General features: G+C 44.3%; 1 protein-coding gene and 1 non-coding gene across 6 annotated transcripts; both read right to left on the minus strand.

Moving 5' to 3' along the window:
- PTCD3 (pentatricopeptide repeat domain 3) lies at window positions 1-25,493 on the minus strand. 5 transcript variants are annotated; one of them, XM_032469637.1, is made up of 26 exons: window positions 25,354-25,439; window positions 23,593-23,668; window positions 23,467-23,503; window positions 19,811-19,856; window positions 18,808-18,977; window positions 17,984-18,052; window positions 17,403-17,507; window positions 15,760-15,883; window positions 15,450-15,500; window positions 13,801-13,916; window positions 12,262-12,317; window positions 11,063-11,150; window positions 10,604-10,664; window positions 10,276-10,361; window positions 9,425-9,569; window positions 8,685-8,735; window positions 6,803-6,892; window positions 6,483-6,511; window positions 5,516-5,622; window positions 4,567-4,645; window positions 4,376-4,466; window positions 3,463-3,548; window positions 2,815-2,963; window positions 1,294-1,335; window positions 736-894; window positions 1-465 (listed from the first exon to the last, which is right to left on the minus strand). In XM_032469637.1, exons 6-26 carry the CDS (start codon window positions 18,005-18,007, stop codon window positions 375-377), a joined length of 1,830 nt encoding a protein of 609 aa, XP_032325528.1. In that variant the 5' UTR covers window positions 18,008-18,052; window positions 18,808-18,977; window positions 19,811-19,856; window positions 23,467-23,503; window positions 23,593-23,668; window positions 25,354-25,439; the 3' UTR covers window positions 1-374. The 5 variants fall into 5 exon arrangements, 4 of the variants coding, with proteins under 4 accessions (XP_032325528.1, XP_014413789.2, XP_032325527.1 ...); XM_014558303.2 differs by lacking the exon at window positions 18,808-18,977 and having other exon boundaries at window positions 23,593-23,645; window positions 25,354-25,493; XM_032469636.1 differs by lacking the exon at window positions 18,808-18,977 and having other exon boundaries at window positions 25,354-25,438.
- On the minus strand, window positions 1,734-1,869 carry LOC116660403. The gene has a single exon (XR_004315911.1). It is a non-coding gene; the product is annotated as a small nucleolar RNA SNORD94 (small nucleolar RNA).
- Window positions 25,494-25,606: the final 113 nt, after the last annotated feature.

Genomic DNA, 25,606 nt, shown 5'->3' on the forward strand with positions numbered 1-25,606 from the left:
CCTTAGTCACAGCATTTATTTAGTCTTCGCTCTCCCAGCTCCGCAGCCTGAACTGCCACTGCTGTCTGATCAGCTCTAAGGCGCACAACTTTTCACAGCTAACCATCCCTGAAGTTAGGCTACCGCCGACCCCCCTACTGACGTGAGCGGACAAACGCCGCAGGTGCGCGGCGCTGAAGGAACAAGCAGCGACGGCCCTCACGGCGGGGGCCCAGGGGGTGACTCGCGCTTCAGGGGCGGTTTGGTTTAAAAAGCATTGAACCTAAGTCAGTCCGTGCTGGATGAGTGATACGCGTTCTGCTTTCCTGACATTAGGGTTAAATGTTAACATCCCAGCTCTGAAGTGTAACCTCGGCAGCTGGGCCAGGCCACTTCTATTTGCCTTCACTGCTGTCACTGTCGCTGTCACTGCTGCCATCACTGCCGCTGTCGCTGGTCAACGCAGTCTGGTCTCCCAAGACTTCCCTGTAAGAAAAGTAACGGAGGGTTACACTGCGGCTCGGGCAGGGACCCCACAGCTGCCCTGGACCAACACAGGAAGAGGTTCCGGAAGGCACCTCTGTGAGCCTCCCTGACGTGCATGACAGATGACAAACACCACAGCCGTGCACTCTGACTTTCTGCAAACCAGGAAGGAAAGTCGGGGCAGAAAGCTACAGGCGACTGGGCAGACTGACAAAGGGTCCGCCCCATTTTATGAGCCTCTTTCTGGGTGATGATACAGGACCCACTCACTTTTGTTCCTGGCTGGGTGTGAGCTCAGCCTTTACTCTCTGGGTGAGGTCTTCACAAATAGGTAAGCTGAAGGCGCCCGCCAGCTTCACGACCTCCATGGCCTGCTCAGGGCTGCGGGACGCTGTGGCACTGTCCATGAACTCATTCAGCAACTCATTCCTGCAAAGAAAGGCCAATGGCAACATTCCCCAACCAAACCCGTCAAATATCTTATGCGAGATTTAGTACTTTATAAACTTCACACAATCCTCAGCAGCAGCTCTGCAGACAGCCACGTGAAGTCTGACTTCTCTTTAAAGGGCCAAAGAGAGAATGATTGGCGGTTCAGTATGCCTTCACTGAGGATCCAACGGACCCCAGTGCTGTGGTCACCGCGCACAGACGGAAACACAGCACTTGCCTCGGGACGCCCTCGATGGGGGGGCCTGTCAGAGAAGTGCCCGACAGCCACGGCCGAGGTCTGTGAGACAACTCTGCCCCACCACCCCGCACCCATGAGGGTTAAACCCACGCAGAGAATCAAGGATGTGCCAGGCAGGCCTGTTTGCTTCAACTTACCTAGGGATCTTATTATGTTTCCTGAAAAGGCCCAGCATTTTCCTGTTTGGGATGAGACAGGAAGATTATGACTATTAACAGAACAGAAGGCACCTGAACGACCACAGCTGTGCTTCCGGGTGGAGACGGCGTGTCCTCCCCAAGCAGAGGGGAAGCTCCCAGTGACACCCGTCTGGGAGCTCCGCTGGCTCCCAGCCCCGTCTTTACATCAGAGTTGCCCCCGGTGCTTCAACTCCCACCTCCCAAACTCCAGGTATGGACAAGTTTCACGGGCAAATCTGATCTGTTGACAGAGTGGCTGAGAACCGCTGGGCTGTACTGTGCAGCGGAGAATCACTCAGTCCCCCGGGGAGGGAGTGTCCCACGTGGGCAGCGGGCAGCTATGCTCTCTTCTCTCACAACCCAGCATGAACGTGTGCCCTAACGGGATGTACGGGGAGCAGGCTCAGATTCAGGCACCGGTCTCATGTAGGTGCTCGCCCCGCTCCTGCCACACGCAGGACAGAGGAGAAACACATACACTCAGCTCCCATCATCAGCTGAGGTCCGTACCCCTGCGCCAATCATCACAGCCTGACTCGTGACAAGTGTGTGGCACCCTGCGAAGTGTCAGCAAATGCAAGCAGCAGGTGTTTCTGTCACCAGGTGTGCAGCAGGCTGTGTGTACGACTCACCACCAGGTAAGACCAGCTGAGGCAGCAAAGCCTTCACCAGCTCTTCCTGGAAAGAGCGAACAGCCACATTCTGGACTGACAATCAAATTAAGGTCCTTTCTTATGCCGAACAAGCAAGGCGCAACCACCCACCCCCGCCACACCCACTGACTCTTAGAACACACGTTTATACTCCAAACAAAATACAGCGGAACCACCCAGCTGTGACTACCCCTACAAAGTGTTCTTTCTTCTTTTGCTGACTTCTCTACTTCTGGAAAAACGAACACGCATAAGGTGTCCATTCACACACACTAAACATTAGTGTAGGAATGGAATGTGGAGGAAAACACAGAACAAGAACACAGCGGCACAAGCCAGAGCCGGGCTCGAGCCAAGGCCAGGATCAGGGAACACTGGCCAATGCCAGTTTCCGGACGTCCCGTACGCAGCCCACGTTTTAAGCTGGGAGGTAGGCGGGAGCATCCACAAATGAAGTACCTGAATAAACCAAATGCCCGAAACATTTTCAAACTGAAGATTCTTCGATCACTCTGTTCTACGTAAGTGATCAGAGAAGTGACTTGCCCAAGAATACAGAAAACAAAAACGGGAAGAGAATAAGCCCACTGAACCGCATCCTCTCTCACATACACTGTGAACACTGGTTCTTCTCCCAAAAGTCTGCTTTTTAGTTGCCATTTGGAAGTTCCCATAAAAAACTCATGAGGTAGAAAATTCATTTGTCTCCTTATAAACTACACATCATACGGCCAAACTAGAAAAACTCTACTGACCAGGGTCAATGTTCTCTGCGATCCAAACACAGAAGCCCCGAACTCACATACGTGGTATCTGCTGGACTCACCAGGCCTCCTGGGTTCTCCCGGCCCTTAGAAGCAGGACAGCGATACAGTTCAGGCAGTTGACTGGCCACTCGGGAGCGGTCTGTCTGGCATCCTGGATTTCGTAAGTCGATTTGATATCTGCAGCACAGTCAGCAAACGCCACCTGCAGCTGAGAGGTTCTAAGACTCAGCAGAATTGTCTAACTGGTTTTATAAGAATTTAAGTTCAGGAGACCCCACAGGACCGTTACAATTGGAGCAATGCGTTTTCCCATTGGAACACATCATATGTACAGCACATGCTAATACAATACTTTAAAAAGAAGTTTTAAGAGGCACCCTACCCGGGGGTAATAAACTTCATTAGCCACATTTTCCAAACCCAACTATGGGTTTTCTTTTTAGGTAGTTTTTTTTTCTTACAAGGCAAGCTGCTATTGATTGTCAGCACAGAGAGAAGCCATTTTCAATGCTGCTTGCTTTGGGCTAGAGGAATGACAGTGGTATTCGAATGGTTAGGTATGTTCAGATGTGTAAGTCAAATCTGGGCTTAGATGGCAGAATCTCCCACAGTGAAATTACCCTCAGCAGGCCCTCAGTGCTAGAAGATGCACTGGTTAGTACGCGTCTAACAATGACAACAAAACCTGAGTGTGAACACAGCCTTACCTCCGGTGGATGACGATCCCTTGCCATGAGCATCAGAATCTCTTCTTTCAGCTCATTTCGAAAAGTGTGACCATATTCTTTACTATCTTGAAAAAAAAAAAAAAAAAAAAGAGCAGTGGTCACTGGCACGTGAAACAGACCCTCTGTGGCCGACCTCTGTCACTCGTATTTGGTGGGTGAAAGTAAGTTGCTGATGCTACATACTCCAGGATCCCAAAAAACTGGCAGCATGATTCGTGGTAGAAAAGGACAAAAAGGCAGTGAAAGCCAGTGCCAGTAACCTGCTCCCGGACAAGCGTTCACACAACACACGCAGCGCACTCAAGCATCCGTCAGCTCCACACGCGCGACACTGTCTCACAGCACGTGGGAACACGGCCATCAGAGCAGCCCTGTGACGGAGGAGGGCCAGGTTACCGACTGTCTCATGGCAATTTGAGGCAGACAGAAACTGACTTTACGATCACAGTCATTTAGCGGACGAGAGACAGCATCCTCTGCAGCCAACTTCCACAAGCGAGACACACACACAAACCCAGTCACAGCTGTTTTCTGGAAACCTGAGTGTCACTGGTGAGCAGCTGAGCCACAGCAATGCGACATGGCACAGAGGGACAGACGGCTCGGGCTGTGGGTGAGAGTTCAGGTCTGCCAAGCAACGAACACTGAAGGCACAGAACAAGTGCCGGAAACCCAGCCCTTTCTTGTCAGGAAGGAATTAATTTAGGTCATTTTCAGCACATTTTTATTCACGCAATCCAATACGCAACAAGGGGCCCTGAAGTAGACCTCAACTAACACATTCAATTTAGTCAAAATGGCAGTTTTCTTCCTTAACGATGTTAACGTGCTTGTGAATTAAAATGCAGGACAGTAAGGTGAGGTGGGTCTGGACAGATAAGCTGAAACTGACCTTTCCAAATCTGAGGGATCACCTCCAGCCGGTTGGCCACGTCTAATGCTTGGAGAAGGTCTATCAGTGTTTGGGAATGGGGAAAGAAGACCTGACCAAGAGAAACACGAGTACGTTTTTCAAGTGTTAATCGGCCACAACACCCACAAGCACGTCCACGACGATAAATGGGGAGTAACGGGTCATCTTACTGAAGGGATCAGGTCTTTATACCACTTCATGGTGACATCAATTTGTTCCATTAGACAAAGCAAATTAAAAAACTTGGAACTGCAATGGAGAAAAAGTACAGTCAGTCTAAGAGCCCCGCCTAACGACAGGGGAGTAATTAAACCACAGTGCAGGCGTGATGCATGTTACACAAAATTCAGTCACGATTTATAAGCAACAAACAATTTCACGTTGTGCGGGCCAGCACTTGACCCAGGAGGCGCTAACTGTGCTTTCTGGACTTTCCAGTTAATACCTTCTTATCCTCACTGGTCACTGATGCTGTCACCTCAATATACTCTCAGCTTGTATTTTAGAGAGTGAAATGTCACATTCATTTTAAAAGCATTCCGTGGGGAAGGGTACGGCTCCGTGGTAGAGCGCATGCCTAGCATGCATGAGGTCCTGGGTTCAGCTCCCAGTACCTCCATTAAAAATTAAATAAACCCAATTACCTCCTCCCACCCCCTCCACCAAAAGCATTCAATATGAAGCAAGGATGTAGACACAAAGAAGAGAATGATCATGCATCTATCAAAGGCTGCCTCCTCAAGTTCCTGTTTTTATCTGCCTAAAAGGAAACCCTTTTAAGGGGTCTCTTTGGGCTCTGGTATCTTGTCTTCAAAAGCAAAAGAGGCTGTGACGAAATCTTTAGGGACCCACCCTGTTAAGAATCAAAAAACGTAAAATAGAAAGGTGCACAGGGAAAAAAATAAGCACGTTTAAAGTGTTACAAACGGCAGACCCCAGACTCCTCAGTTGGGAAAATCAGTGTTACCACTGCATGAATCTCCAAGTGTTCAGTTAGCTTAAGTCACAGACGTGCTGCCTAAAACCAGAGGCGAAACAGGAGGGCCACGTGCAGAGCTGACTCCTGGCTGCACACGGATGCTTCGTTAATGTAAAAGAATACATTTCCAACACACTTACTAATAGAAGTTACGCCGATGATCGGATCCAATGAATTTCCGGTTGTCTCCGGTGTTTAAAAGGTCATGTACTTGGTAAGCAAGCTCCAGATCTCTGAGAGATGAGCACTGAAAATTTACAAACAGTGAAGGAGCACACTGTGCCATCCTCATCGGCCAAACAGTGGCTCATCACATAAAGAAAAAAGCAGTTACCTACACAAATATATATGCTGATTCAACACACTGGTTGACAGCAAATCAGTTACAATTGGGGGAAAAAAGTCAAATCACTAAATTCTGTGAAATCCAAAACAAATTTACCTCTATCTAGTAATTACATTCTGTATTTAGTAATTATATGAAAGCACGTGGTCACATGCATGAGACAGACTGCTCACGCCAGCATCACTATAGTGGCAAAACAAAAAAAAACAAACAAAACCCAAACCCATGACGTCAGTCCAAACCTCATCCACAGGAGATTTAAGACCTAAGACTTCACACCTATGAAATACTGCACTGCTGCCAACAAACCAAATACTACGGAACCGTGCCTGAGTGGGCATCTCTGAATACCCAGAGGGAAAACCTGGAAGGACACAGGCCAAAGTGCAGAGCAATTATCCGCTAGGAAGAGGACATGCTAATTCATTCTGAAGCTGCTTGAAAACTTCTTCCACGACTAGCATGACAAAATGAAAAACCAAAAATAAAAACCACCATCTTCAATTTAAAAAGTTACCAGTAGGCAAATATGAAATATTAAGAAACCTTATCTGAAAGAAGGTATGAAAAAAGACCAGCTATACCATAAACACAGGGCAGAAATGTGACTCTGCAGGCATTTTAGAGGAGTAACAAAATCAGCACTAACGTCACGAACAGAAGAGCGAGGAAGCAGCAGAATCAGGAAGCCCCCCGCCCCCTGATGGATTTAGGAAATGGGTAAAAGAGAAAAGGACAACTAAGCAAGAAATGGTACTCACCACCCTCATGGCCGACTGAAAGAACATATCTGAAAATCAGAGTTTACAAGGGCCTTGGTTACTATGGATAGAACACGTTTTCAAGTCAGTAACATTAAGAAAAATTCTGGCAACAAAACTGCCCACATGTAAAATAAACCTAAAGGAATAAAAACTCGAGGAGAAGCGGCATACAGCAGGCGCACAGACATTTCTGCTTTCTCAGAATAATCACCCAGAAGACGACTAAGCTAAATGCAACCCTGTCCTCATTATAAGGCTCTCCCTAGCCTGGCAGACAGGAAACCAGGCTGTCCCACCCAAGCAGTTTGTGTACGCACCGTCATCTGGGTCCTCTGGAGAAAATCTCTTCCCCGCTAGCTGGTCCATGATGTCATAGATTATGCGGGATGACCCTCTCGCAGGGCTTTCTGCAGCACAAGAAGGCAATGGGGCTTTATCATGAGGCCACTTCCTACACAACCACCAGGTGCACAGAACGAGTCCTACGGCCACACTTCTCCTGCCCCTGCAGCCTGGGGCCCGGAGCTGGCTGGGCACATCCTTGCTGGAGGCACAAGTGCAACCCTCCCTAAGATCCAGGACAGCTGCGGGCCTCTGTGCGCTCCCGGCAGACTCTGCCTCTCCTCAGTATTTCATAAGGCCGACTTACACTGAAGTGCGAGGCAGACAGACACCCTCATCGAGCCTGCATACACGCTCAGAAAACAAACATGCTTTTGCTAAAAACATTTGTGTTCCTTTTAAGTATAATCAAGATGAGAACTAAGAAAAACTGCAGAAGAAATGCGGGCAGTCCTTAAAAACCACACAGACTGAGTACTGACAGGCCAGAAAATGCACCCACGACATTTCCAGTCAAACATTTCGCATTGTTTATCCACGTTCCCTCCCTCACCTAACGTGTGCTGGCGACAAGTACTTTAATGACAGCACAGAGGTACTTGTGAAGTTCCTCAAGCATGTTTCCACTTGTCAGAAAACCTAATTATTCTATTGGTTAATCTATTTTATGTGTCTTCTTTTTCATTATTTTAGGCTTCCCCCTTTGGGTAGACTCCTAGAAATTCTTATTTCAGGCAGCCAATTTACGTGACTAAGACAAACCAACAGCCCTCCCTGCCGTGGTCATGGCTGCCCCTCAGGACGCACAAGCACCACTGACTTGCCGCCACGGAACCAGACACCCGTGATGCTGCAAACAGATCAGGCTTTGGGCTCTGAAATACTAGTTTCAGCACGACACCAAGGTTGAAATTTTAGAAGATAAAATTACCATGGAAACTAGTTTACCTACTTCCAAGATAAAGTCAGTCAGCTGCCCCTACCCCTACCCACAAAGATAAAAAAACTTCCCTAGGGTGAGAGTATAGATTTTGTAAAACTAGCCCTCCAAAATAGATAATGAAGGTTTTCTGTTGTTTTCGTATTTAAAGCTTATCACAGGAGGACTAGAATTGTCATTTCTTAACCCAGGGGTCCTTTCTCGGTTTGGGGCAAATGGGTTAAGAACCAACAGACTGGGAGTGGCACCCGTGCCTCCCCAGCTCGGGACAAGACACTGTGCCTAATGCATCTGCTCACTACCCCTGATGGCATTACTCAGGTAAGGCATCCAGTCCCTCTCCACACAGCTGGTAAGTGGCAGAGGTGAAATTTCAACTCAGCTGTGCCTTGCTCCAAAGCCCATTCAACAGAGCACAGCTGACCTAAAACTAGGTGGTAAATGGAGCCTCAAAGTTCTCCCATGAGGCTTCAAAATAAGGTTAAGGTTACCGCGGAGCAGCACCCTCCAACAGCTGCCTGCAAAGATGAAAACGTTCTGTATCTGCATCACGGAATACAGTAGCCAGTAGCCACAAGTGACTACTGAGCACCGATGCGATGAAGGAATTTTAAATTCTATGTAATAGCCAGGTGCGTCTAAGTGGCTACTGTACAGGGCAGCACAGCTCTGGAGAGCAACAGAAGTCCAAACCCAAGTTCCTTCTGACCTCAACTGTCCACCATCACTGTTAGTACATGAATGACCTCCCTCCCCTCCAACTCAAGTTTTACATCACAAAGATTACTACCCTCCAGAAGAACTTTTTGCTCAGGTTTCAGACAATGTGATTTTTGTGAACCGTTTGGTCTTAATTCATATGCAGTGAGGTTAGTCTAATTTCTACATAAATGAACGTAACATAATGACGTACATACCATGTTGATAAAACAGCTGAATAACATAGTGATACGTGGCAAGCGAAGGCTCTTATATTACCAGGTAGAGAAAAACAAACAAAAAAAGACAAGAAAGAAAAAAAAAAAATTAAGTCAAACACAGCTATACAAAATACAGCTACTGAGGCACACTGAACCAAACACATGCTAATGCTGGTACTGAGGTCAAAGATGCACTTCTGCCCCTCTGAACACATTTTCCAGCTCCCGTGATTAATGTAAAGGTGGAAAGGTGTCATATAGATTGAATTACTTTTACAAAGTCCAAACACCTATTATCAAAACATTACAGCTACTGTACAGTACTATGATCCTTCACTTAATACTAAGGCACATGGAAGTGAACTGATGCCCAAAACCATCTTCAATAAATTACTGAAAAACATACAAAGCACTAGCACATAACTAGGTTCAAGACCAGAACTATGCTAAAAAATGTCACGAGATTTAAAACTAGCCAACTCTAGCGAATAATTCTCCTCAGAATCAAGAGAGGCATAAAACAAGTACCTAAAATACTAAAAGAATGTAACTTGTTGTACACAACACGAAAATAAAGGCGCTCCCCCCATAACGAATGCGTGCAATTAAAGTGTGCCAGATGGTGGAAAGGAAATTTCCAACTTGTTACGCAAACAGCACAGGAGTTTACGGTCTGTCTTTTTGCTTGTCTGGCCCTGCCTCAGTCTTCAGTGAGGGACACTAGGACACACTCCCACCTATTCCGATGGCGTTCATTTCCCGTAAGGTCTGTAGGGCTGGCACCTTCCCAAATGCATAAAACCTTCGGAGACACTTCAGAATAGTATTAAAAGTCTGTAGATTGGGTTTCACATTCTGTGCAACCATTTGTTTCAGCAGGTCCTAGTTGAATCAAAAGCAGAAAGTATTTTTTATGCCCGGGTAGGTAATTAGCCCAATAAACTAATAAAACATACTAAAAAAAGAATTTGGCTGTCCGCCTACGTCTAAAGCAGGTTAATAAATACATCCCCGATTTACAAGTTCTCTAGTAATAGCAGGACCGGCAACTGCCCCTTAGCGATGCCCCCCCATCAGTCAGCCCACGTGACCAAGGCATCCGACTGTCTTCAGCTGCCTAGTGCATCTGAGACGGAAGCAAAAGAACAGGTGAATGGATTCTCTTCTCCTTTTCCACACGAGCAGCATGGTATAGTATGGCGTAGTGTGGTCTCTATTCCTGTTATTTCAACCGAGTGATTTCAGTTTTTTAAATCTTACCTCATAAATTTTTTCAATATATCTTATTTTAATGAAAAAACAATTATGAGAAATAAGTGAATAAAGCAACTCGGGTCTTCTCAGATTCTAGCTGTACGACTAGGTTAGATGCAGCTACAGCTACTTAAACAGGGCAGCAGGAAGGGCATGGACAGGTACTGCCGGCTGAGTGCCCAGCACAGCGACTGCCAGGAAGATGCTCAGTGAATGCTGCCTTCATCCCATGTATTCCCAGCAAAGGATATTTTAGGCCTATCAGAGGACAGAATAATTACCTTGTAATATTCTAATATATTACTCCTTACTATTATTTACTGCCATTCCTTACCAATATATTATTCCATTTTTCTTCAAATTTCTCATTCGCCACCAATGCTGTTGCTTCAATCAATGAATTGAAGGTGTGTACATCAGCTACAAAAGAGAACTACTTTAACAAAATTTGGGGTTGAAGATTAAAGGCAAAGTGGTCAAGCACACGTGTCCACAAAACTAGAAAACTACTACTTTCTCTGGCTCTCTGCTCCTGCTTCAATCACCAATGCCACAGGAAAAGATTGAGAATGAGCCAATGACTGAGGCAAGATCCTAAGATTTCAGATGCTGGAGAGAAGGAAAGAAAAGGGATGACAGGGGAATTCTCTAAACACACTTACCACGCAGTCTGTTGTTCAATAACTCAGTGTACAAGTTCAATGCCTGCGTAGGAGCTCGGTGCTGGAAGAGGGAAAGGATGAAAATTAAGCACCATCAAATCTGTCTGTTTAAGAAATATTTGCATATCTACCATTCTCAGCTTTGAGAACACTGCAGCAAACAGACATGGTCCTGGTTCTCAAGTGCATCCACTGTGTGGTGGTTCTCTAGCGGGGCAATTTTGCTTCCCAGGTGACATTCGATAATGCCGGGAGACATCTGTTAGTTGTCACAGCTAGGGGGTGGGAATGATGCGCCCCTGGCATGCAGTGGCAGAGGCCAGGGAGCTTCCTAAACACCCTCCAAGGCCCTGGAGAGCCCACGACAGCAAGTCACCCGGCCCCACCGCGGACTGCTCTGAGGCTGAGAATCCCTGATTTAGGGGAAATTAAAAATAGGAATATAAAAATAAATGTTACCTTCACCATTCCTCGGATCATTGTGCAGTAGGAATGTGCATTTTTCTCTGGCATTAGAGCAAAGATTCTCTCAGCATTGTTGTTTGCTCTAGACACAAGCGAGCAAATGTGAACCAATGGAGACAGGAAACACCAGGGAGAGCCACCACAATTTATGCCCCTGGTGCTGTGCTAAGCACTTCATGCATAAAATTCCAAGTGATTCTTGCCACCCAGAGGAGAGGGAGATACGGTTATCGCCATTTTGAAAATGGGAAAAGTTGAGGCTCAAAAGCCTTAGGTTGTCCAAGGCTTTACAGGCAAGTGGCAGAACTTGGACTGACAAGGTAAGTTTCATGAAAAAGGAATATACACTCAAGGTATTAAACAAAGAGCAAACTGCACAGCAGGGTACATAGTGAAGTCTCCCCACGCTCCTTCAATCAGACATAGCTCCCCAGAGGCGACCAGACAAGCGGTATCTCCTGAATCCTCTGAACTCTTCCAGCACGTGCCCGCGTCCGGTCCCAGCACGCCTACTCTTTCAATCAATCAACATACTAAGTCATACGAACCATGACGCGCCGTGACTCTCCCTGTTGCCAGTGTGTCTCAGAGTCACACAGAACCAGGACTGGGCCCTTCAACCCAAGCTCTTAACCACTGTGCGGCATTATTAGCATCCACTGAAGAAATTTAATTTTATCACTTCAGAAAAGATTTCCGATATTAACGGTAGCTTTCAACCCTGGACATCCCTGTGAAACACCTTTCCTCTATTCAGACACTTCTACTCAGTTAAACTCTGAAATGGCAGGCGGTACTCACATTTGTTCAGAAGTGCGGAACACAGTTTGCTGGCCAGTGGTCTTAATTTAATAGTGTACATAACATAATCAAAAACCTGACCCTTTCAGAATCAGAGGTGTTATTTCAAGGTCGGACTACCGATGAAACCACCAAAAGCAGCGCACCGTGAAGGTTACACAGAGTTTAATGGAAAAGAGAGAAATCAGGCGCCAATCTGGAGCTGCTGGCTGGAGGTAAAGATCTCATGAAAAGATCATATGAAAAGCAACTGTGACGTTTACATTATATACTGAAAACAAACTACATTTTAGATTACAGGATCACATCTTCAGGGGGTGATGAAGAACGTTCTGAGCACTGTAGGAAACCACAGTTCAAGGTTTTCAAGGTTCTAATTACGTGTAACGTACCTCCAAGTACTGGTCTTCCTCTTAGATTTCTCACTGTTTCCCACAGTGGCCTCTTCCTGAAATGAACCATCAACAGAAATAAGACAAAATATGACAATGGGATGTGTTCTCCTAGTTAAGACTACTCAAAACCAGTAAGGAAAAGGCAATCTCAGAAGAGCAAAAGAAACACAGATCCAGAAGAAGGCAAATTTATTAAGAAATACTCATTTCTAAAGTGTAAATCAGATCGTTCATAGATGAAAAGTAAATCCAGGCTTTACGACGACTGACAGCCCGGAGACAGAGGAGACCAGTGCCCTGTGCGGCCCAGCCCAGAGAGGGAAGCTGGAAATCCAAACAACTCAACCCGTTGCCTCAGAGGCTACATCCGTGCTGATTCATTATTAGGGTGAAAGCAGAAGGCAACATAGCTGGGTACGGAGTACACTTAATGGCTAGGACTGACTCAACAAAAGCTACGATTTTCTAAAAAAGTAAGACTAAGTCTTGTCCTTTATCTATAAACCCAGCTGTGGGGTGAGGCTGACACAGAGCGGGGCAGGTCTGGCTGGTGCTGCCCAGGTCAGCGCTGGCTGTGTAGCTGGGGCCGGAGGGGCAGGGGCCAGTCAGGTGGGGAATGAAGGAGAAGACCCTGTGGAAGGCAGGGTGGGACCGCAACCCACTGCCCGTGCACGTTGTAAGACGGGCTTATACCCTGTACAGAAATAATCTGTATCGAGTGGAGAAAACTTACAAAAGACATAAACTGAAAGAAAAACACCCGTAATTCCATCACCCAGAGGGAAACACTTCATCTCTAATATGACTTTTCCCCACGCATATTAAAGGTTTTTTTTTTAATAAAAATGGAAGACATGTGGTCGTCTAGCCTCGTTTCCCACCTTCCATCCCCAGATAGACTTACACCAGCACTCTCAACCGCCACCCAACACCACCACCAGAATTTAATCACACACTACTGGGCATCTAGTTTGCTCTCAACACTTTGCAGCTTTAAGTATAAATATCATATTATGAAAATGCCACATATATGTCCCTGTTCACCAGATTCAAAGGTTTCTTTGCGATCTATTTCTAGAAACGAAATCCTTGAACTGAGAGGGAAGATGTGAATCGTATCAACGGGCCGGCCCTGAGCACGACACTGCTCTTTGCCCCCAGGAGAGCGTGCTTAGTCCTCTCTGCCCTGTATGTGTGAGTTTCTGAGGAGGTTGGGGCCAGGGGCTTGTTCCCCTGTGCCTTACATATCACACTGTCACTAGAAGGAACCACAAAGGCGTTACCCAAACATTTCTGGTCAAAGCTTTGCCTGCACATGATAGGCAAGATCAAAATATTTTAAAGGAGGGAACCAGGGTTAAAAAAATTGTTTAAGTACTTCTCCTCTCCACATCACTTTTCATGAAGGCCACACACTGTACCACACATCTCAGAACAAACCTCTTCTACTGTCACCCACGGCACAAGAACCCGCCTCACTCTGAGAAGGTATTACCACCAAAAGAAACTTTAAAAACCACTGCCAAAAGCCATTACCAACTCTTCGGATCGTTCCTGTTGTTGAAAATTATAATTAGCTGGGGGCTCTTGGTTACCATAGTAGCATAATAAATCCAACAGACGGTTAGTTGTTTCCAGAGATACAGTGGTTCCTGTAGGTAAGAGAAAAAGGGGAAGAAACCTTGAAACATCCAAGAACTAAAACCCAAGAGATTAAAATTCTTCACTTGTTCCAAGAACTGTGGCCTTCTTGGCCTCACATTCAGTGTCACCCATCACTTTCTCAGTGGACCAGTGTGCACTTCCCGTCAGCTTAAACACCTGGAGTGATGCAGACAGGGACACAGCCCCTATGAACAGTGCTGTGTGACAGGAAAGATACAATACAAGACCAAGTCTGACCCTGTGCTCATTTATTTCATGCACTCATATCCCTGAGACACTACCTCATGGCTCTAACTATCATCTCCTAACGGAACGCTCTGCAAATGACTGCCACTTAGTCCCTGAAGCCCAGCTCCATTTTCACAACTGCAAGCAGAACCACTCCACTTGGATCCAGGCCCTCACTGACCCACTTGCCCAGAAATACTAGCGTAAATGTCTCATTACAGTAGCCTTTTAAAAATTGTTGCTCATAACATTATGCTTCCATCTTGACACTTAACAAGAGGGAGAAAAGGGAACAGAAAGAAACATGAAATATAATTCAGTGTTTTAAAAGAAAAGTAACTACAATCTTCTAAACAAAATATATTGACAATAAAAATGCCTGTGAGGAAACTTAAAAGCCCAGGAAAGAGCAGAGCAGAGTGGAGAGAACACAGACAGTGGAGCGGAACCTGACTCCTACGTGGCTCTGAAAAACAGCTTTTAGTCCATTTCCTTTATAAAATGATGACAAGCACGCCAGCTCGTAAGGTGCTGTAGAACTGAATGCCTAGCGAAGCGTGTGACACTTGTGAGGGGCTTGGTAATAAAGGTTTCTGCCTCCTCTCCTGGTATGTTGTCTCATTCCGTTGCTCTGAGTTATGGGTCTGACATACTGTCTTTAGAAATGTTCACTGGATGTCTGTACGCATGTGCCTAGTCCGCAGTGTGTAAAACAGAGGAAGACAAGTCTCAGTGCTAAGATGTTTATCACATTCAACCAGCAGAGGGAAAAGGCTCCCTAAATGACACCTGCATCAGCAATTCATCTGCACACCCAACGCCTTAACAGGCTATACACCATGATTCTCAAAGAAAACAGTTTTCTGCAAATGTTTCTTGCTGTGTTCAAGACTGTACTGAGTGATTCGGTCCAGTTTCTATCTCTTGCATGTCTGGTTGCTTTTTATCGTAAGTCACTGAACAGCACTCTGGATCCCATAAACAGTGCTGCTGCCTATGTCCACGCTGCTACAGGTGTATTCTCATGGGAGCTTATAAGCCATGCGACCTGGATCTGTACTCCAGGAGGCTCATCCAGATCTGATTCAGAGCTGCAGGATGTGAGAGACAGAAGCTCTGAGGAACTAAGTGGCTCTCTCAAGGCCATGGTGCTGGTGAGTGCCGGAACTTACCCTAGCCTCTAATCCCCCAGCCCAGTGCTCTTTCCTTTATGAGTATTTCTATCTTGTTTGCTTTATACCTTCCAAACATACTTAAGGAGTATACGAAATGTGAACACAGTATATACACACCTGAGGTTAAGAAACAGAAGCTAGGGAAGAACAGCTGTGTGACTTCTCTACCTGTGACACAAAGCAAGAGGACAGCACGCTGACAAAGCTGGAACTCAACCTCACCCACAATTTTAAAGGAGATGCTAATGGAGAACCTGAAACATTACTCAATAAACTATTGAAAATACAAACACAGCCACTGGGCAGTCAGTACAGGAGCACTTACAACATTTACTCACTACTGCCTGGCCCACGACAACCACGCACGTGACTGCAGCCCACGTCCAAGCCCACATTCCCAGGGGAGGCTTTAAACGAACTTAGTCACCTGCTTGCAAGAGCTGATCAAACATGTCCACAGAAGCTTTGACTTTTTTGAGCTTAATTCGTTCCTGCAGAGCAGCCTCACTTATAGCTTCAATCTGAGGTTCAAAGTACTCAGGCATTAAGCACTACGAAAACAAGACGGCTAAAATTAGTACAAACAGGACAAGGGGAAAAGGTAACCAAGTAGGACAAAATTTTCATCACCAACACACCAAAATAACACTTCATTGCTCCAGCTCAGGTTTCATGCACCAGACACCATTTATCATTTTAACATGAATGTCTTTGTAAGGACCATAACTTAAATCAAAAAAGCCTCTCCAGTCTCCAGAACAAGATTATTTAGCCAACTCCTAGCTTGGGGAGGAAAACTTTAAAGCACCCAAACATAAATATTTAACCCACATCTGAAGAATCCTATTTCCAACTAAATTTCCCAACTTAAAGCTGAATTTACTATTTTCCCCTTCCTAAAACTACCCTTCCTCCTCTCCTCCCAACCTTGGATAAAAGTGTCAGAGCACACCCGGTTTCCAAAGGCAGAAATCTTTCATCCTTGACAGTTCTTTGAACACTCAGTATTGCCAAGGTATGTCTCTTTTACCTCACTCACTAATTTACTCAAATACTGACTGAATGCCTACTACTTCCCGCCAGGCACTAAGCTAGACACTGGGGATAAGAGACAAACGTCATTCTCTACCCTCAACATGCTCACCATCTAACAGAGAGAACAAACAAGGAAATAATTATGATGCAGAGTGAAGGATAAATGACACAAGAGAGCTCAGAGGTCTGAGGGTGCTGCCGGCCACGGAGGCAGGGGATCCGTGGAAGGCTTCAAGCAAAAGGGAGCTAAAGAAAGAGTCACTCCACGGCTGCCACTGTCTTAGTTCAAGACTTCAGTATTTTTACGGACACAATCCAACTTCCTAACTTGTCCCTAAGAGTTGCTGCTTGAGAAGCATAAGGGGTGTGTCTGGGTCTGCGTGTGTGTTTTGCAAAGCAGGGAGATGTGAGGGAGCGGTCTTAGATATAATGAGCCTGGAGTTACTATTCTCACTAATGAACTCAGGAGGGCAGAGCGCATGCTTCGCTCCCCAGCGTGTGAGACACACTGAGCACAACGCCTAACGCCCAGCAGGCACTGCACCCTCGCTCCTCATGACTACAGAACAGAGGTAGCTGGAGACACAATCTAGAGTTCAGAGCAGAGACATCTAGGACAGGTAGGCAAGAATGCCAAGGGGAGTCTAAGGGTCGTTGAAGCAGGAAGATTTTAGACAGAAAAGAAGAGAAGGTGACCAAACATGGAACCCTAAGAAACACATCAAGGGGTAAGGAGTAGACAGAAAAGCCTCCGAGGGAAACTAAAAGGGAGCAGTCACAGAGGTAAAGATCCTGGAGGCTGGTGACATGGAAGCCAAATGGGGAAAATAAAATGAGGAGCAAATACACACAGGCATTAAAAAAAGAAAAAGAAAAAGAAAAAAGGTTAGTATGGTAAGCAAAGGTAACTATACACATTGAAACACTTTTCATCCAAATATTGCAGGGATTCAAACAGCTACTCAAATACTAGCCATAAATGTTTAATTTACATTCACATAGTGCTACTTGAAAACTGCAGTTATCTCTCCTTACCGGTATATGAGGTTCAGCTATATCCTTCTGAAAATACTTGGGGTATGAATTAATAACAAACTTCGCAGCGTTCTCCCCGGACTTCTTTGCCAATAAAAATGAATTCTATATAAAGGAAAAGATTGAGAAATATATTGGTATTTTATGTAATTTAGACTCAAGATCAAAATTACACACTCAACAAGAATTATTCTCCCATCTAAAAAAAAGAATGCAGTAAGACACAGAACCCCAACTGGAAGTGAAATTACAGTTACAAAGCCACCTCTGCTACTGAGCGTGACACGATTTCAGGTCACATCTCATACTCAGCTTGAGGTTTATAAAAACAATGCATTTCAACTCAACGGATTGCTTGAGTGTGAAAAAGCCCTAAGTATTAAAAATGCAAATCAAATACCCTCTCCACAGTTAATCCTCTAAAACTTTTTGATAAAAGTAGTTAAGGATTTAGAAAATCCACCAACTTATCTACCCGCACCTATACTCTTTCCAGTTAAGTTACACGCGTACTCTTGTGCCCCAAATAGCAAGATAAAACACAGTACTAGAAAACAGAAAAGTGACATGAAAATACTCACAGATTCCATGGAGGATGCCGGCATAAGGTAAGGATCATCTTGAAATGCATACGGGGCAGCTGTGGTATCCTGTGGGGGAGACACAGAAGTCTTCTTGTGTGAGGTTCAGCGGGAGAGGGGTTTGCTTTTAGACGTGTTAAGATCTTTATCACGCATTCAGGTGGAAAGGTTCCCCATATCCGCATTGCTGTCTTTTCTAAAATTTGCCTGATTATGTCACACCACTGCTTTGAATCCTTCCATGGACTTAAATAAAAATCCGAAGTCCCTAGTGCAGCATCCATGCTTTCCTCCCGTCTCACTTCTCCACCCCGCAAATTCTCGCTCTCCCGACACGAACTACCCAGTCATCCCACACCCTGCGCCTGCGCTCACGGTGCCGCCTCTGCTAGGCATGCTCTCTCCTACCGCCGTATCCTCGCTCCTCAGCTTCCAAGCATCGAGCCGGTATCAGCTCTCCTGGAAGTCCTTCCCCAGCCTGGGGTATGTACCCCCTCCTCAGGGCTCTGCAGTCTCCCTCTCCGGGAACTATGAAAGGACTGTGTCTTAACTCTACAACCAGCACAGTGCCTGGTAAGCACTGTGACGGTAGAATATGTGGTTACCAAATGAATGAATGAATGACTATCCCTCAGATTTTAAGGGCCCAAATTCAGACAAGTCAGACAACTGTACACATAATTCCACAACTTTTTTTTTTTTTTTTTTTTTTGACATGAGGGGACCCTGGACCATTCTCAGTGGAAAACTGAGAATAATCTCAGAGACCCATTTCTCTAGTCTCTCATTTCAGGTGCCTGTTCAAGGATAAGTGAGCTGAAGACCTCAGTCTTGCTCGTGTGGAACGCAGCACTTGAAAACCCTTCCTCAGAAGCTGCCTGGGCACACCAGTGCACGTTTCACCAACAGCCCGTAGCCTTAACATCGACAACAGAAGAACAGTTCTGAAAATCCGTGCTAAAGGCCTCAAGAAGGTTCAATATCCACATGGACACTGTGGCCAAAAAAAAAGAGGACTTTATTTTAGACACTGCTGAAATTCAAAGTACAACAATCAATCAGAGAGTTCCATTTCTGAGACATGTATCAGGGCTTCAGTTTATCCACCAGACTACAAACTCTATTCTTGAATTGTCAGGAGAGCAAATTATTCACAAACGCATCACTGAGATAGTTGTACCAACAGCAAAACGGCACCCGCCGAGCATGCCCTCTGAGCTAGGCACTGCCCTAAACCCTTCCACACGTGCCAACTTAATTTTCAACAAAACCTCAAGGTTTGGAGCTATAATTAAATCCCCATTTTATAGGTAAGGGAACAGAACCATCAAGAGAAAAAGCCACTTTGTGATAAAGATCACAAAGCTAGCTGTCAGCTATGGAACAAAACATCTGGCTCCAGGATCCAGATCTCAATCACTGCATAAATTCCAGTGTGGTGGGTGCACTATTTTCAAAACTGGTCTATTGATCACTTGCATTATAGTAACACACCCAAACTAAACCCCCAGGAACATGCATCTCAGCAAGCTCTCCAGCGATTAAGGCTGAAGGTTACTGGCACAGCATAAAAACAATGAGCCTGGAGACAAAAGACGCGAACTAAGTCAAGCCTTTAACACCCTAACTAGCCCGGGGCCAGTCGCTTTATATGCTTCAGTTTTCTTCTCACTTTTTTTAACTGAAATGCTTCGGTTTCCTTATTTATCACATGAAGGGACTGGACTTGATGACGTTCTAGATTCACGCTCGTGAATAATGAAGAGGTATGAACACTAAATGTATCATTAGGTGAGTCAGACACAAAAACCTAAAATCCCTACTTACCCGGTGGACTGTGGACGCTAGCGCCTGGAGAACAGCCACTTTGTCCCTGAGAAGAGAATCACAAGTTAACCCTCGTCAGGGCTGTTCACACCCACAAAGCGAACAAGTGATTCTCCCCCTAGAATGGCCTGGCCAGTGACACAGTTCGGGTCTCACGTAAAGCCAGTTCTTATCTCTCGACATCACGGGAATAGTAACAAGTTAGAAAATGAGAAAACTGTTTAGTTCTTTTGCCTAGAGGTGGTTAGTACACGTTCCCACCACGCTCTGCCCACCTCTCTGGCCTGGTCCCTATCACCATCACCCAGGGCTGGCCACTTCCGCCCTCATCTCATAAAACCATCTGTCCTCAATCCTACTTCCTCCCTCCATCTTCCTATGCATTCTTACTGCAGCTTTCTGCAATCCTCTCACCTTTACTATCTAAATTGGGTGGCTGTCGATTTAGCTATGTATGGGAACAAATCACAAATTGCCCTCTGGACTTTTGAACCAGAACCTCCAAGTTCTATGGAGAACGCTCACGTGCCTTCTTACTGAATTCCTAGAGTCCCAGATGATCCCGGTATGGAACTGCTCAATTAGATAACCTTTGTAAGAACTTAAGGCCAGCCACCCACTGGGCCTACAAGTAGAGACCTTCACTGAACTACTGGAAAAGGAGGCTTCACTGGATAATTAACAAACAAAATAATTTGGTTTCAAATTTATTTTCACTTCTGTGTTAGATGTAATGTGTTTCATTTCCAAAAGAGGAATCAGAGTAAATTTAATAAACCATAAATATTGTTCTAAATAAAATTTAACATAACATTCTTAAGTCATCTGAAAAAAAAAGAACATACAGGAAATTTTTTATTATGTCAAGACTAAATAATTCCCTGATGTGGATTTTCCAAAATTGTACTTATGTAATTTCAGCAAGAGAAAGACATTCTCCCATCTCTTGGTATCCCCTAACTCTCACCTTAGCATATTTAAGCCTTATCAAGTGAGCTTATCTTCACAACATACTGAACAAATGCCAGTGAAAAAAAATGATGACGTTCCAATTACTCATTAGTTCTTTCTAAAGGTTTATGATTAAAAGCAACTCAACCAATACATTATATTTAACAAAAAAAAGAAAGAACATCAGAGGTTATGACCCTCCCCCACTCCACTGTGAGCTGTTTGGTTTACATCTCTGGAACTTTTAAAGGTTACTTACACACACATACTACCCCATAAAAAACTATATACTACCATCCTAAATATACCCTTCTGTAAGTTTGATTGTATTACCCATGTCACTACATGTAAATCTAATAAATTCATTTGTATGTTACATCGTATGGTAACTGTTTATTATTATCCCCTCACTTACCCATGGCATTTGGGCTGTTTCCACTTGCTACTATTCCCAAATTGTAAAGAACATTCTCATCTACGTCTCTTTGGGTATGTACCCAAGTGATCCCCTAGAATGGCTAACCAGTAAGGTATGCACATTTTAAAATTATGATTCCGCCAAATTTCCCTCCAAACTGTTGCTCGAATTGACTGTCCTTTTGACAAATGTATCTGAGTGCCTGTTTCTTCGTATCCTCTTTTTGGAGTTTTAACACCCATTTCTTTTATGAGCCCAGTTAACTGCCTTTAACCTGCCACATTCGTGTATGAGCACTCATGGTGACTCTCTACAGTTTGCTGAAGTCCTCTACGGCACCTGTGATCTGTGAAATCACAGCCTTAAAAGATGCTTCTCTAAAATCTGGCAACAGAAACTCGTAGTCTTAATGGATTCTTCCAGGTCTAAAAGCACGAATTCCTGAGCCTGGACCATTTTTTCTGCAAGGGGACAGATAACAACCATTCCAGGCATTGTGGACCACAGAGGCCCTGTGGCAACTCCTCAGCCCTGCCAGCGCAGCAGAGGCAGCTGCAGATGCTACGTCAGCACAGGAGCGAGACTGTGTGCCAAACAATGTAACTGACACTGAAACAGGAATTTCATGTAATTTTCATATGTCCTGAAATAGTCTTATTTTGACTTTTTTCAACTATAAAAAACTGTAAAAACCATTCTTGGCTCATTGGCTATAAATAAACCTCAATTTGCTGGCCAGTGCTCTAAATCAACTAACTTTTTTCTCCTATTCTAATAGCATTTCTCACAGGCCTAACTGCATGGTCTCCTCCTACCAACAGACATAGTGTCATCATGTCCGCTCTGCTATTTCCTGCATCTGTGGGTCTCCTACTTCAGGGTTCATATGAGTTACCTGCAGGAATATGCATTTTAAACAAAATTCCCAGGGAATTCTGATGCCAATAAAATAATCTGACCCATTTTAAGGTGCAGCTAAACTTCTGTATTTTCAGTAAAATCCACTTTGATTAGTGCAACACAACCACTCTTGATTATATTGTCTTGTGTAGCCTTTAGTCCTGTGTACAAAATTACGGACACACGTAGTACGAGTTTAAGATATGAAACATAAAATATGCACGTGATTCAACTAGACTGTAGGCCGTCTGAACACACCCTCATACACCCCCTCTTTCGTATTCCCTGTAAGACTTTCCTCAGAGATGGAGGCACCCTGGGTGGGTGAAGCTCACAGACCTCAAATGCCATTCAGGAAATGCTCCGCTCATGCAGCATATTCCTGCTTTATCTTGGCTCTGACTTTCAGGCCAGGGAAGACAAAGCTGAACCTGAACATATCCATGTAACAAAATACTACGCAGTCATTAAAAATTAAAAGCAGAGCGTGGAGCAGTACAGCTAACAAATCAACTCTGCTAAACTAAATATGTGTGTATAATTTATATAAAAAGGTTATTTCTCAGACATTTAAAAATAACAGCTACTGTCAATTGAGATCTGATTATGTGACAGGCACTGTTCAAGTGCTCATTTAATCCTCTGAGGCAGGTACTATGCTATCCACGTTTCACTATGACGCAGATTAAGTAATTTGCCTCTGAGCAGTGTGATTGCTGGTGATTTTGTTTTCTTTTTGCATGTTCATTTTATCTCAACACCCTTTTGGCAATAACCATTAATTACTTTTGTAATTTAAGAAAGCCTTTTTTTTTTTTTTAAATTAATGAACCTGAGTCTTCAGGTCATACTGAAAAAGGACCCAGTTTTTTGAAGGACTTTTAAATGCATTCAATAATGTCATTACTATATGAACTTTTGTGAAGAAGTTTTAGTTCTTAACTATTCCACAAATGTTGAATAAATAAGGCAGGTTAAGGATCCAACTAGCAAAGTAAAAAAGCTAAATTTTGTAGTCCACACCATTCACTTTATCTCATTAAAGACCATCAAGATAATACTTTAGTCTGCTCTCTCAATAATGTAAGAATGTGTTTAAAAAAAAAGGAATTATTCTAATAATGATGCTCATGATTAACTATTTTTATATAAACATTAACCCAACCTAGTTTGGAAAGTCTCTAACCCCTTAAGTAAATCTCACTCCCCACTCATTCACCATTCTCCACCTTCCTCTTCTATGATCTTTACACCCCAGAGCCCCTAAGCATTTTCCCCTTCAACGGCCCCCTCAAGAATGCTCCCGCATTGCTCTTCATGTCACTGGCTCCTTACCTAACAATGTTCACTCAACCACTTGCTGAATGAACAGCAACTGAATACTCACCAAGTTTTCTTTTTTGGAATAACCACCTCTTCAGTCCCTTAATGTGAAAAATAAAACAGTGAAATCAGTTTCCCAATACTACTACAACAACAAAAAAAATGGAGTAACTTCAGTATTTTTATATACCTGTTACATCAGCTCCTTCAACCTTTGGCAGGACTGCACTTTCAGAATAAAATCTGCCAAAAAAAAAAAAAAAGTCCTATATTATATTGAAGTTTCCACTTCACTTCCATCTATGTGTGTTTGAACCAAAATTTTCCAATTATTATGGATCAAACTGAATAATTAATTTCAATGTATCCTAAGAAGACATGGCCTCAACAGCAACTTCAAAGCCATTATAGAATAGATACAAGATACAGACATAATATGGCTAAAATTTTTTTAAATCAGGCAATCTCATTAAAAAAAATCAGGAGAAAAAGGAAAAATTTAGTAGCAGGTGGACATTTGAGCAGCTGATCTGAAATATAAGGGACTTTCAACTCTGGGAACCTAAAACACTGAGGTTACAAGGGACAATTTAATGGGCTCCTGATTTTACATGGATAATGCCTTGATGATAATAAAAGACTATCCTACTTAAAGCAATTATGACAAGTTATGAAACTAAGATCACGGTCTCTCATTCCACGTCCTCCAACAATCAGGAATATACCAAATATATACATCCTGATTTAAACTTGGAACTACTGATATTATTTTTTAACCCAAAATATACAATCACTGACCCACGACTGAGTTTTTAAATGTTCTGATCTCACTAAAAAATACAGTCAACATTCTACACAGGTAATGGACAGTATCTTGTGTATTTCCTTCCTAAATGGCACTGATACCATCAGAAAATTGTCAAGAAGTGATCACACAGAAAATTACTTCCTCTACTGGTATCTGGTCTCAGGCAACATTTTAAAACAATACTTGTTCTAGGGATCTATTCTTTCAAATCATGCTGCTTCTCATGATGTGCATGTGTAGGACACGCACACCTCTCGTCTTGTGGGTGAATGCCGAGAGATGCTGCTGCTAAGGCAAAGGAAACGGGCAGAAAAACATCAACACTGGGCACTACTGGAAAAAGGGCTGGGATTGAACAGCAGGTTTCTGCAGTACCAGGTGGAGCGTATTCTGTTTTGTGAAGAGTTGAGGGAAGGTATTGCATGTTAAAGGTATCTAAATTACACATCTCACTCACAATTTTTCGCATGGCTATTTACTAGCTCCAGGCTACACATAAGGAAACTTGTTTACTATCACTTCCCAAAAGAAATGGCAAACATCAAATCTAAAATTAGGTTTTAACCTTTCACAACAAACTGCTGCCACGCATACTTCCAAAATGCCACCATTTATACTGGGGGGGGGGGGGGACGGGACCACACAAATGATATATGTAAAAAACTTTAACAAGCACAGCAATCCTATTCAGATTGTGCTCAGTTTTTTTAGACTTTCCTGCTTTTATGAACACCTGGATAATTTCTTTGGCTAAACATCCCTACAACATCTATAATACACAAACTGACTTTATTTTGGGAAAACCTCATTTTCCCCGTTCCTTCCGGTTTGTGAAAATGGATAAGGGCAGATACAATTTTTTATTTCTTTAAAAACTTGTGGGGTTGCTAACAGCCACACTCACAAGAATGCAGGCTCCACAACATCGGAATCCTAATCTTGCCGAGAGTCAAAACCCCGGAGAAGGGCAGCCATGGAATAAACACTAACAAGCGCGCTCGGAGCCCTTACTCAAGGACGCGAGTGCGCGCACGTGCATTCCGCTCCATCGTAGCTAGTTCCCTAGCTCTTGGGGGAAAAGGGGATGCATGGTACTAAATTGACCCCGAAATCTTTCTTATGGATTCTCCAACCTTCTCTTACCTGTTACTGAGGGCGCCTCCACAGAGACCTGCCTGCCGACCCATTAGCGGTAGGCAAAGCCCGCAGCGGAGCCTCAGCCAGCGAGCCGACGCTACGGAAGCCATCGTTGGCGTCTTCGCAGAGCATGCTGGGAAGGCACGCCCACGACCTAAAGGAGGGGGGGAAGTGGGCCGGGAAAAAGGCGAAAGCAGTCCTAAAATAGGTTACAACCTCATGGTTTGAAAGACTTTGCTTCAGAAGTTAAAGGCTCAAT

The sequence above is a fragment of the Camelus ferus genome, chromosome 28, assembly GCF_009834535.1.
Source record: "Camelus ferus isolate YT-003-E chromosome 28, BCGSAC_Cfer_1.0, whole genome shotgun sequence".
NCBI classification, from domain to species: domain Eukaryota; kingdom Metazoa; phylum Chordata; class Mammalia; order Artiodactyla; family Camelidae; genus Camelus; species Camelus ferus.

Bases quoted from the DNA above. Each gene is read 5' to 3' on its own strand.
- PTCD3 (XM_014558303.2), bottom strand. From the start codon at position 25,457: ATGGCTTCCGTAGCGTCGGCTCGCTGGCTGAGGCTCCGCTGCGGGCTT. The intron at 15,501-15,759 runs GTGACTAAGTTC...TTTGTGTCACAG, and splicing joins TGATCAGCTCTTGCAAGCAG to GTAGAGAAGTCACACAGCTG. The intron at 5,623-6,482 runs GTGAGTACCATT...GTAAATTTTCAG, and splicing joins TTCAGTCGGCCATGAGGGTG to TGCTCATCTCTCAGAGATCT.